General features: G+C 57.0%; 1 protein-coding gene across 1 annotated transcript in view; it reads left to right on the forward strand.

Annotated features, from left to right (window-relative positions):
* Positions 1-12,500, forward strand: part of LOC121272954 (girdin-like) — a gene marked incomplete at its 3' end in the record, with an annotated part of 75,685 nt that overhangs the window by 24,385 nt on the left and 38,800 nt on the right. Inside the window, exons 6-12 of the mRNA XM_041179853.1 lie at positions 1,708-1,866; positions 3,292-3,438; positions 4,528-4,672; positions 5,323-5,510; positions 6,414-6,551; positions 7,299-8,360; positions 11,079-11,197. Coding sequence (XP_041035787.1) covers positions 1,708-1,866; positions 3,292-3,438; positions 4,528-4,672; positions 5,323-5,510; positions 6,414-6,551; positions 7,299-8,360; positions 11,079-11,197 — 1,958 coding nt within the window. The remainder of the gene's footprint in view (positions 1-1,707; positions 1,867-3,291; positions 3,439-4,527; positions 4,673-5,322; positions 5,511-6,413; positions 6,552-7,298; positions 8,361-11,078; positions 11,198-12,500) is intronic.

A 12,500-nucleotide genomic window follows, 5' to 3' on the forward strand; every position in this document is an offset into this window, starting at 1 on the left:
TCCCCCTCCCCCCACCAAGCTGTGGTGGGGCAGCAAGCCATTAGAATCTCCACTCACATAGGCGAGACCAGAAGATTCCACCGGCGTGAGACGCTGGGAAATTTGGGCCAGTATCTCTTTAAAAAAGTCTTCATCGTCTTCAGTAGGTTAACAGCAAGTCTCTATTAACTACTTGTAACTATATACAGTAGAGGGTCTCCAAGTCTAGGCCTTTACACGTCTCTGCTCAACAAGACACTGATCCTAGCTCTGGGTCATGTGCCTTCTTATGCCATGGTGTGGGTGGTAGGGTACCCAGTCCCATATTACTCCTGTACGCGCCGGACCCTAACACGACCCCTCGCCATTCCGCCATCGCTTTTGGTGAGCTGTTTTATTGCACCTTCTCCAGTGCCTCTATACCCTTTTTATAGCGTGGAGAAGAGAACCGTTCACAGGAACTGTAAGTGTGGCCTAGCCGAGGTCCAATACAAAGTTTAACGTCACTTCCCTGTTTTTCAGTTCCATCCCTCGAGAAATGAGCCTCAGTGTTTGATTTGTTTATTTTCTAATGCCCGTGTTAATCGGTGTCGATATTTTTACTCATCTGTGGATCTGTATCCTTGGATCCCCCTGCTCATCTCTCCCGCTTACAGCGTTAATTTTATAAGTGACCGGTCATTTTGTCATTGTGGAGGTTCTTGTAATTCAGACACATTCCCTGCCACAGCACCGTCTGTAAACTCCACAAACAGGGAACTGCAGTGAAGCAGCTTCACACAACAGAGCTCACATCACACTGTGAAAAATGTGACCATTCACTTTATTCTTTGTTGAATCCTGAATGATAGAGTAAAGCTCCCTCTACACTGTCCCCATCAAACACTCCCAGGACAGGTACAGCACAGGGTAAGATGCAGAGGAAAGCTGCCTCTACACTATCCCCATCAAACACTCCCAGGACAGGTACAGCACGGGGTTAGATACAGAGTAAAGCTCCCTCTACACTGTCCCCATCAAACACTCCCAGGACAGGTACAGCACGGGCTTAGATACAGAGTAAATCTCCCTCTACACTGTCCCCATCAAACACTCCCAGGACAGGTACAGCACGGGGTTAGATACAGAGTAAAACTCCCTCTACACTGTCCCCATCAAGCACTCCCAGGACAGGTACAGCACGGGCTTAGATACAGAGTAAATCTCCCTCTACACTGTCCCCATCAAACACTCCCAGGACAGGTACAGCACGGGGTTAGATACAGAGTAAATCTCCCTCTACACTGTCCCCATCAAACACTCCCAGGACAGGTACAGCACGGGGTTAGATACAGAGTAAAGGTCCCTCTACACTGTCCCCATCAAACACTCCCAGGACAGGTACAGCACGGGGTTAGATACAGAGTAAAGCTCCCTCTACACTGCCCCCATCAAACACTCCCAGGACAGGTACAGCACGGGGTTAGATACAGAGTAAATCTCCCTCTACACTGTCCCCATCAAACACTCCCAGCACAGGTACAGCACGGGGTTAGATACAGAGTAAATCTCCCTCTACACTGTCCCCATCAAACACTCCCAGGACAGGTACAGCACGGGGTTAGATACAGAGTAAAGCTCCCTCTACACTGTCCCCATCAAACACTCCCAGGACAGGTACAGCACGGGGTTAGATTCAGAGTAAAGCTCCCTCCACATTCCCTAAGCTGATCCACTTGCCTCCCTCAGAACCGGGAGCTGGTGTTGGAGGCGCGTACGGCCCGAACGTACAGGGATGAGGTGGACGTCCTGCGGGAGAAGGCCACGCGCGTGGACAGGCTCCAGAGTGAGGTTAAGGCCTACAAGGAACGGCTGAACAGCATCGAGTTCTACAGGGGGAAGGTGGAGGTATGATCCCAGGGGAGTGGGGTGGGGGGGGTGGTGGGGGGAGGGGGTGTCTGGTAGAGGGGAGGTCTCAGCGGAAAATTGAGTGGGGGGCTGGTGGGTGGCGGGTGGAAGTGAGGGGTCATGAATGTCACAAGGCCTGGAACCGTGTCTGTGAATATGAAGACGCGAGGCCCGAGATTCCCTCTCCCCAGCCCTGAGCTACTTCCGTCCGACGGGGAAGGTACAATTGACCTCAGTATCACTGCAGGTGCAGCTTGTAATTAAGAAGGCAAATGGGATTTTGGCCTGTATTCTAGGGGGGGGGGCGTCGGAGTTTAAAAATAGGGAAGTCTTGTTACAACTGTACAGGGTGTTGGTGAGGCTGCACCTGGAGTACTGTGTACAGTTTTGGTCCCCGTATTTAAGAAAGGATAGACTGGCATTGGAGGCAGTTCAAAAGAGATTCACTAGGCTGATTCCTGGGATGAAGGGGTTGACTTATCAAGAACGGCCAAACAGGTTAGGCCTTTATTCATTAGTGTTTAGAAGAATGAGGGATGATCTTATTGAAACGTACAAGATTCTGACCGGGCTTGACAGGTTAGATGTTGGGATGTCTCCACTAGTGGGAGAATCTCGAACCAGGGGACATGATTACAGAACAAGGGGACACCCATTTAAAACTGAGATGCGAAGGAATTTCTCCTCTCAGAGGGTAGTGAATGTCTGGGATTCTCTACCCCAGAGAGTTGTGGAGGGTAAACCACAAAGTATTTAAAGAGGAGGTGTTTAGATTTTTGAAGTATCGGGGAGTTGAGGGCTATGAGAAGATGGCACGAAAGAGGAGTTGAGGCCTGGGGCAGATCAGCCATGATCGTATTGAATGGCGGGGCAGGCTTGAGGGGCCGAATGGCCTACATCTCCTATTTTTTAAGTTCTTATGTTCACTGCAGATGCGGGTAGAGTGGGCAGGGCAGGAAGGAAAGATTAGTCCAGGTTTCCCAAGGAGAGGGTGAGTTTCCCTCTGGTATCCAGGGGCCCAATATTTATCCCTCAACCAACATCGGAGCAGCGAAGAAAAGTTTATCTGTCATTGCTATGTTGCTGTGTGGGATCTTCCTGTGCGAACGTCGCCTGTCGCATTGCAGCAGCGATCCCACCACGTTCGCCATCCCGCCGCTACGGAGGTTGAAATGGCGGGTGGGGGAGGGGGGAGGGGGGAACGCTGAATTAGCCTGGGTGGGTGATGACTTCCGCAGGCGAATAGCCGAGTGGCACGGGCCAAGGCAGGCAGAACGGCCGGGGAGGAGTGGGGCCCGAAGGGAGGGTGGGGGCTCGATTCTGGTGGGCAAGGAAGGAGAGCGAGGCGGTGGGGGGGTTGTGGTTAATGCCCCTGTTTTGTGGATGTGACGGATTGGTTTTGCCTCCCCCCCCCCACCCCACCAGGAGGAGCGGGAGTACAGCAAGGCCCTGCTGGAGACGAAGGCCATGCTAGAGGAGCAGCTGGAGACAGCCCGCTCGCGCTGTGACAAGCTCCACGAGCTGGAGAAGGAGAACCTCCTGCTCCAAGCTGGACTGCAGGACCTCGAGATGGTAAGGGGGGGAAAAGGGGCGAGATGCCTGTCAAAGCGGAAGAGAGGCTGCCGGAGACAGGAATAGGAGGACTGCCTCACCTCGGAGGCTGCTGTGCACGGAAATGAAACCGACTTGCGAATGTTATCACCCACACTGAGGTGAGATGTTGCATCTGCAGTGAACTCAAGGCTGAAGGAATCCATTCTTTGGGCAACAAAACACCAGCATTCACTTCAGTCAATGCGACATGTGCCAACAGCCAGGTCAAAGTTCAGACTGGGGTCTGGGCAGGAGAGGGAAACGGCAGGATTCCAACTCTCACACAATTTCCCTCCCTACATCCCTCAGAGCTCCAGGTTTCACACCAGCATTCATTGCCCGTCCCTAATTGCCCCTTGAGAAGGTGGGGTGAGCTGCCTTCTTGAGCCGCTGCAGTCCCTGTGGTGTAGGTACACCCACAGTGTAGTTAGGGAGGGAGTTCCAGGATTTTGACCCAGTGACAGTGAAGGAACGGCTGATATATTTCCAAGTCAGGATGGTGAGTGGCTTGGAGGGGAACTTGCAGGTGGTGGTGTTCCCCATGTGTCTGCTGCCCTTGTCCTTCTAGGTGGTAAAGGTTGTGGGTTTGGGCGGCACTGTCGAAGGAGCCTTGGTGAGTTGCTGCAGTGCATCTTGTAGATGGTACACACACTGCTGCTACTGTGTGTCGGTGGTGAAGGGAGTGAATGTTTGTGGATGTGGTGCCAATCAAGCGGGGCTGCTTTGTCCTGGACGGTGTCGAGCTTCTTGAGTGTTGTGGGAGCTGCACTCATCCAGGCAAGTGGGGAGTATTCCATCACACTCCTGACTTGTGCCTTGTAGATGGTGGACAGGCTTTGGAGAGTCAGGAGGTGAGTTACTCGTTGCAGGATTCCCAGCCTCTGACCTGCTCTTGTAGCCACAGTATTTATATGGCTGGTCCAGTTCAGTTTCTGGTCAATGATAACCCCCGGGATGTAGATCGATGATGCACACTGAAGAACGTATTGCAGATCTGGAGGGATTAACCACCTCCGATTTGTTCTTTTTTGACGCGATTGAAGTTGACGAGAATTCTCCATAACACAGGAGCGAGACACAGATCGACGGAGGATTGAACAACTCATGGAGCAAAATCTGAACATGGAGATGGAGCTGAAGAAGGATCTGGACGAGTCAGTGCAGCTGAGCATCAGAATGGAAGCAATGCCAGAGGATCTCCCACACACAGAATGTAAGGGATAGCCCAGAGTCCCCGACTACACTGTCCCCATCAAACACTCCCAGGACAGGTACAGCACGGGGTTAGATACAGAGTAAATCTCCCTGTACACCGTCCCCATCAAACACTCCCAGGACAGGTACAGCACGGGGTTAGATACAGAGTAAAGCTCTCTCTACACTGTCCCCATCAAACACTCCCAGGACAGGTACAGCACGGGGTTAGATACAGAGTAAACCCTCTACACTGTCCCCATCAAACACTCCCAGGGCAGGTACAGCACGGGGTTAGATACAGAGTAAAGCTCCCTCTACACTGTCCCCATCAAACACTCCCAGGACAGGTACAGCACGGGGTTAGATACAGAGTAAATCTCCCTCTACACCGTCCCCATGAAACACTCCCAGGACAGGTACAGCACGGGGTTAGATACAGAGTAAATCTCCCTCTACACTGTCCCCATCAAACATTCCCAGGACAGGTACAGCACGGGGTTAGATACAGAGTAATGCTCCCTCTACACTGTCCCCATCAAACACTCCCAGGACAGGTACAGCACAGGGTTAGATACAGAGTAAAGCTCCCTCTACACCGTCCCCATCAAACACGCCCAGGACAGGTACAGCAGGCAATGTGAAGTCTCTCTTTGTACTCTGTTCCAGTTGCTGAGAAGCCTCTCAGTTATGAGGTACATGAAGTGACATCGAACCAGCTCCTGAGACTGGAACGAGAGAATCAGGATCTGAGGCGGAGAGAGGAACAATTGCGGGTCAGCAGTGCCAATGCTGAAACCAGCACTAGTGCCAAGATCCTCAACCTGGAGAGAGAGAACCAGCAACTGCATAGAGTGGTAAGGCCAATCTCTACTTGCTCATCGACCCCCCTCCACGCCTGCCCATTGTCCCTCACTGGGGTACGGGTTCCACACACACTGACTCTCACTGGGGCACGGGTCCCAAACACACTGACTCTCACTGGGGTACAGGACCCTCACACACTGACTCTCACTGGGGTACGGGTCCCACACACACTGACTTTCACTGGGGTACGGGTCCCACACACACTGACTCTCACTGGGGTACGGGTCCCAAACACACTGACTCTCACTGGGGTACAGGACCCTCACACACTGACTCTCACTGGGGTACGGGTCCCACACACACTGACTTTCACTGGGGTACGGGACCCACACACACTGACTCTCACTGGAGTACGGGTCCCACACACACTGACTCTCACTGGGGTACGGGTCCCAAACACACTGACTCTCACTGGGGTACGGGTTCCACACACACTGACTCTCACTGGGGTACGGGACCCACACACACTGACTCTCACTGGGGTACAGGACCCTCACACACTGACTCTCACTGGGATACGGGTTCCACACACACTGGCTCTCACTGGGGTACGGGTCCCACACACACTGACTTTCACTGGGGTACGGGACCCACACACACTGACTCTCACTGGGGTACTGATCCCACACACACTGACTCTCACTGGGGTACGGGACCCACACACACTGACTCTCACTGGGGTACAGGACCCACACACACTGACTCTCACTGGGGTACGGGTCCCACAAACACTGACTCTCACTGGGGTACGGGTCCCACAAACACTGACTCTCACTGGGGTACTGGTCCCACACTCACTGACTCTCACTGGGGTACTGGTCCCACACTCACTGATTCTCACTGGGGTACGGGTTTCATACACACTGACTCTCAGTTTGCCTTTGGTTTTCCAGGTGGAGAGTCTGCGATGGCAGCTGGACAATGAGAAGCAGAATTTGGACAGTTCCACAGCTCTGAGCAGCGAACTGATGATGGAGAAGGGGCGGATAGAGGGGACAGTGCAAACCCTGCGGGAGAGCTGTCAGCGAGAGGTACAGCGGGCACACACGGGCACGGCCCGAGCACCAGGCACCTGCAGGCCAAGGCCAGCAGCCTCCTGGATCAGGGCCCCTTTAGCCCCCACTCAGCTCACTCGCTTCCCCGTTAGTCAGGGACGTGTGAGTGGGGGTCTCTGCTTGCTTCCCCAGCACTCCATTTGACCGAGGGCAGCCAATTGCCAGCTCCCATCAATGGAACAAACTTGCATTTGTGTAGCACCTTTCATCGCCACGGGACGGTACAAGCGCTTCACACCCCATGACGTACTTCTGAAGTGTAATAACGTCAGAAACGTGGAAACGCACAGCAAGATCCCGCAACCTCAGTACCGACCCTCCGACAGTGCTGCGCTCCCTCAGTACCGACCCTCCGACAGTGCGGCACTCCCTCAGTACTGACCCTTCGACAGTGCAGCACTCCCTCAGTACTGACCCTCTGACAGTGCAGCACTCCTTCAGTACTGACCCTTCGACAGTGCAGCACTCCCTCAGTACTGACCCTCCATCATGCAGTGCTACATCAGTACTGACCCTCCGACAGTGCAGTGGTCCTTCATTACTGGGACTGGGATTGAAAGTCTGAGCTATGGACTCGAGTGTTTGGAAGATGTCTGCAACCTTTGACCTTTTGACCCATGGGGTATGAGTGGGCTACCCAGTGCTCTCCCTTGACCCTCTGGAATGGGTCCTTGCGCTCGGATAGCAGGCTGCCCCTTTGACTGAGCCTCCTCTCTCTTCCAGGTACAGGATCTAAAGATGGAGAACGAGCATTTGAGGCAGAGCATCGATGCCCTGAGGCAAAGGTCACAGGTCAGCGCCGAGGTCAGGGTGAAAGACATCGAGAAGGAGAACAAGATCCTGCACGAGGCCATGATGGAGGCCTCGCTGAGGCAGAGCTCGCTGGAGTCTGAGAGGAAGCAGGCCCTGCTGGAGCTGGAGCAGTGCCGGGAGAGGGCCGACAAGGCCGAGGCCTTGGCCCAGGAGCTGGGCCGCGTTGAGAAGCTGAACGAGCAGCTGCGGAAGCAGGTCCTGGAGCTGGAGATGTGCTGCGGGAGGGTCCCGCTGCTGGAGGACCGGGCATCCGGGCTGGAGGCCGAGAACCGGGGACTCCAGAGGAGCCTGGAAGACCTTGCTGGCACCCCCGCCCAGCTGGAGGCCTCAGAGGCCGAGAGGGCCCGCTTGGAGCTGGAAAACCTTCACCTGAGGCAGATGGCGGAGATGCAGGAGGTGGACAGGGCCATGATGAGCCAGCTGGAGTCGGAAAACACGGAGCTGCGGAAGGAGAGGGACCAACTGCGTCGGACGGTCAACCAGCAGAAGGCTTCCATCAAGAGGGCCGAAGAGTTGGCCTTGGCGCACCAGGGCCTCCAAGCGGAGAGCCAAAGGCTGGCCCGGAGCTTGGAGAACACCAAGCGACAGGTCTCGGAGCTGGAGAAGGAGGTGGAGGAGATGGAGACGGAGGCCCAGGGCCGGCGGAAGGAGCTGGAAGAGCAGAGGTCGGCGGCCGGCCTGCTGGAGCAGGCCAGGGACGCCCTGGCGCAGGAGCTAGAGCAGGCCGAGAGGGACAAGAGGCAGCTGGGCAAGGAGAGCCGGCGGCTGAGACAGCAGGCCGAGGCCCGCGACGCCTCCCTGGACGAGCACCACCTCCGGGTGGCCGGTCTGGAGCAGGAGAACCGGCAGCTGCAGCTGGTGGCCCAGAGGGCCCGGCAGGCGCAGGACAAGCTGGGGGAGGTGGAGGCGGAGAAGGCCGAGCTCCTCCAGCGGCTGGCCCTCGAGAAGAAAGCATCGGCCGGCCTCCGTGAAGTGAGAGCCTTGAAAGTGCTGGGCTGGTGGGGCGGTTTGGGGTGGGAGGGACTTCCTCGACCCCGAGGGTTTGCCAGCCTTCAGAATTCCCCCATCCCAGGGAGGCTGCGGAGACAGGAGATTTCGGGAGGGCATTGACAGTGGGATCGAGGTTGACGGGCGGCCATGATGGTGTCGAATTCGGTGGGGGGTTGGGGGGTGGGGGGGGGTGCCCAGCAGGCTCACAGAGGCCAGATGGCCTGCAGTCCTACTGTCCTGGTCCTCCCCCACCACCACCCCACCCCCCCCCACCACCTCCCTCCCTCCCCGCCTCACCACCCACCCCCCTCCCCCCGTCCCCCCACACCGCCCAGGGGTATGGATCACGGAGTGCGGCCCTTTCCCACATCGTGGCTCAGGGAGCAGTCAGCTTGGCTTCGGGAGTCGAGCCTGAGGCCTTGTGTGTGGGATAGGGGGTGTGGGTATGCGGGTGTGGGGTAGGGTGTGTGGGGTAGGGGGTGTGGGATTGGGGGTGTGGGATAGGGGTGTGGGTTTTGAGTGGGGGATTGGGGGTGTGGGGTAGGGGTGTGTGACTGGGGTTATGGGATAGCTGGTGTGGGGTAGGGGGTGTGGGATTGGGAGTGTAGGATTGGGGTGTTGGATTGGGGGTGTGGGATTGGGGGTGTGGGATTGGGGGTGTGGGGTAGGGGGTGTGGGATTGGGGATGTGGGGTATGGGGTGTGGGATTGGGGGTGGGGGATTGAAGTGTGGGATTTGGGTGTGGGATTGGGGGTGTGGGATTGGGGGTGTGGGATTGGGGGTGTGAGATTGGGGTGTGGGGTAGGGAGTGTGGGACTGGGGTGTGGGATTGGAGTGTGGGATTGGGGTGTGGGATTGGGGTGTGGGATTGGGGTGTGGGACTGGGGTGTGGGATTGGGGGTGTGGGATTGGGGTGTGGGATTGGGGGTGTGGGGTAGGGAATGTGGGACTGGGGTGTGGGATTGGGGGTGTGGGATTGGGGTGTGGGATTGGGGGTGTGGGGTAGGGAATGTGGGACTGGGGTGTGGGATTGGGGGTGTGGGATTGGGGTGTGGGATTAGGGGTGTGGGGTAGGGAATGTGGGACTGGGATGTGGGGTATGGGGTGTGGGACTGGGGTGTGGGATTGGGGGTGTGGGATTGGGGGTGTGGGATTGGGGGTGTGGGATTGGGGTGTGGGGTAGGGAGTGTGGGACTGGGGTGTGGGATTGGGGTGTGGGATTGGGGTGTGGGATTGGGGTGTGGGATTGGGGTGTGGGACTGGGGTGTGGGATTGGGGGTGTGGGGTAGGGAATGTGGGACTGGGGTGTGGGATTGGGGGTGTGGGATTGGGGTGTGGGATTGGGGGTGTGGGGTAGGGAATGTGGGACTGGGGTGTGGGATTGGGGGTGTGGGATTGGGGTGTGGGATTAGGGGTGTGGGGTAGGGAATGTGGGACTGGGATGTGGGATTGGGGTGTGGGACTGGGGTGTGGGATTGGGGGTGTGGGATTGGGGGTGTGGGATTGGGGTGTGGGGTAGGGGTGTGGGACTGGGGTGTGGGATTGAGGGTGTGGGATTGGGGTGTGGGATTAGGGGTGTGGGGTAGGGAATGTGGGACTGGGGTGTGGAATTGGGGTGTGGGACTGGGGTGTGGGATTGGGGTGTGGGACTGGGGTGTGGGATTGGGGTGTGGGACTGGGGTGTGGGATTGGGGGTGTGGGATTTGGGGTGTGGGATTGGGGTGTGGGGTAGGGGTGTGGGACTGGGGTGTGGGATTGGGGTGTGGGATAGAGGGTGTAGGTTTGGGGTGTGGGATTGAGGGTGTAGGATTGGGGGTGGGATTGGGAGTGTGGGATTGGGGTGTGGGGTAGAGGGTGTGGGATTGGGGTGTGGGATAGAGGGTGTAGGTTTGGGGTGTGGGATTGAGGGTGTAGGATTGGGGGTGGGATTGGGAGTGTGGGATTGGGGTGTGGGGTAGAGGGTGTGGGATTGGGGTGTGGGATAGAGGGTGTAGGATTGGGGTGTGGGATTGGGAGTGTGGGATTGGGGTGTGGGGTAGAGGGTGTGGGATTGGGGTGTGGGATTGGGAGTGTGGGATTGGGGTGTGGGGTAGAGGGTGTAGGATTGGGGGTGGGATTGGGGTGTGGGATTGGGAGTGTGGGATTGGGGTGTGGGATAGAGGATGTAGGATTGGAGGTGGGATTGCGGTGTGGGATTGGGAGTGTGGGATTGGGGTGTGGGATTGGAGTGTGGGTTGGGTTTGGGGGGGTGTGGGATTGTTGTGGGTAGAGTGTAGGATGGGGTGGGGTTGGGGTGTGGGTTGGGAGTGGGATTGGGGTGTGGGGTAGAGGGTGTGGGATTGGGGTGTGGGTTAGAGGATGTAGGATTGGGGGTGGGATTGGGGTGTGGGATTGGGAGTGTGGGATTGGGGTGTGGGATTGGGAGTGTGGGATTGGGGTGTGGGTTAGAGGATGTAGGATTGGGGGTGGGATTGGGGTGTGGGATTGGGAGTGTGGGATTGGGGTGTGGGGTAGAGGGTGTGGGATTGGGGTGTGGGATAGAGGATGTAGGATTGGGGGTGGGATTGGGGTGTGGGATTGGGAGTGTGGGATTGGGGTGTGGGATTGGGAGTGTGGGATTGGGGTGTGGGGGCGCTGGTTGTTGGCCGATGCCTTGTGGGTGGACGCCCTTTGACCTTTGACCTGGCCTTGTCACCACAGGAGTTGATGAGCGAGAAGCTGAGAGTCCAGGAGTTCAGGAACCAACTGGACAACCTGAGCCACAGGCTGGAGAGAATGGGAATCGAACAGGGTCAGGAGCTGCCCGGAGGACAGGAGAGGTAGGGACCCCTTACCCAGCATGTTACCCTCACTCGGTGTGGACCTACCCCCTACCCCCACCCCCTCACTCACGCTTACTCACCCTCACTCCCTCACGCCCACTCCCTCCCCACCCCCTCACTTACCCTCACTCACCCTCACTCACCCTCACACCCTCACCCCCTCACCCCTCACACCCTCACCCGCTCACTCACCCTCACACCCTCACTCACCCTCACCTCCTCACTCACCCTCACCCCCTCACTCACCCTCACCCCCTCACTCACCCTTACTCACCCTCACTCACCCTCACACCCTCACATCCTCACACCCTCACGCACCCTCACACCCTCACTCACCCTCACCTCCTCACTCACCCTTACTCACCCTCACCCCCTCACTCACCCTCACCCCCTCACTCACCCTTACTCACCCTCACTCACCCTCACACCCTCACATCCTCACACCCTCACACCCTCACTCACCCTCACCCCCTCACTCACTCACCCTCACACCCTCACTCACCCTCACACCCTCACTCACCCTCACACCCTCACACCCTCACTCACCTCCCTCACTCACCCTCACCCCCTCACTCACCCTCACCCCCTCACACTCCCTCACTCACCCTCACCCCTCACTCACCCTCACCTCCTCACTCACTCACCCTCACACCCTCACCCCCTCACCCCCTCACTCACCCTCACCCCCTCACTCACCCTCACACCCTCACTCATCCTCACACTCTTACTCTCCCTCACCTTCTCACTCACCCTCACTACCTCACTCGCCCTCACTCACCCTCACACCCTTATTCACACACACTCACCCATACTCACCCTCACATCCTCACTCACCCACACACTCTGCCTCACTCACCTTCACCCCCTCACCCTCATCCCCTCACTCACCTTCACTCACACACACTCTGACTCACTCACCCTCACTCACCTTCACACCCTCACTCACATGCACTCGCGACTCACTCACAATCACTCACCCTCACACACACACTCTGACTCACTCACCCTCACTCACCCTCACACCCTCACTCACACACACTCTGACTCACTCACCCTCTCTGACTCACACACACTCTGACTCACTCACCCTCATTTACCCTTACTCACCCTCACTCAGACACACACACACTCTGACTCACTCACCCTCACTCTGACTCACTCACCCTCTCTGACTCACTCACACATACTCTGACTCACACACACACTCACTCTTACTCACCCTCACTCACTCTCAATCACATACACTCACCCTCACTCACCCCTCACTCACCTTCACTCACACACACTCTGACTCACTCAC

This window comes from Carcharodon carcharias, chromosome 37 (genome assembly GCF_017639515.1).
Source record: "Carcharodon carcharias isolate sCarCar2 chromosome 37, sCarCar2.pri, whole genome shotgun sequence".
Lineage (NCBI taxonomy): Eukaryota > Metazoa > Chordata > Chondrichthyes > Lamniformes > Lamnidae > Carcharodon > Carcharodon carcharias.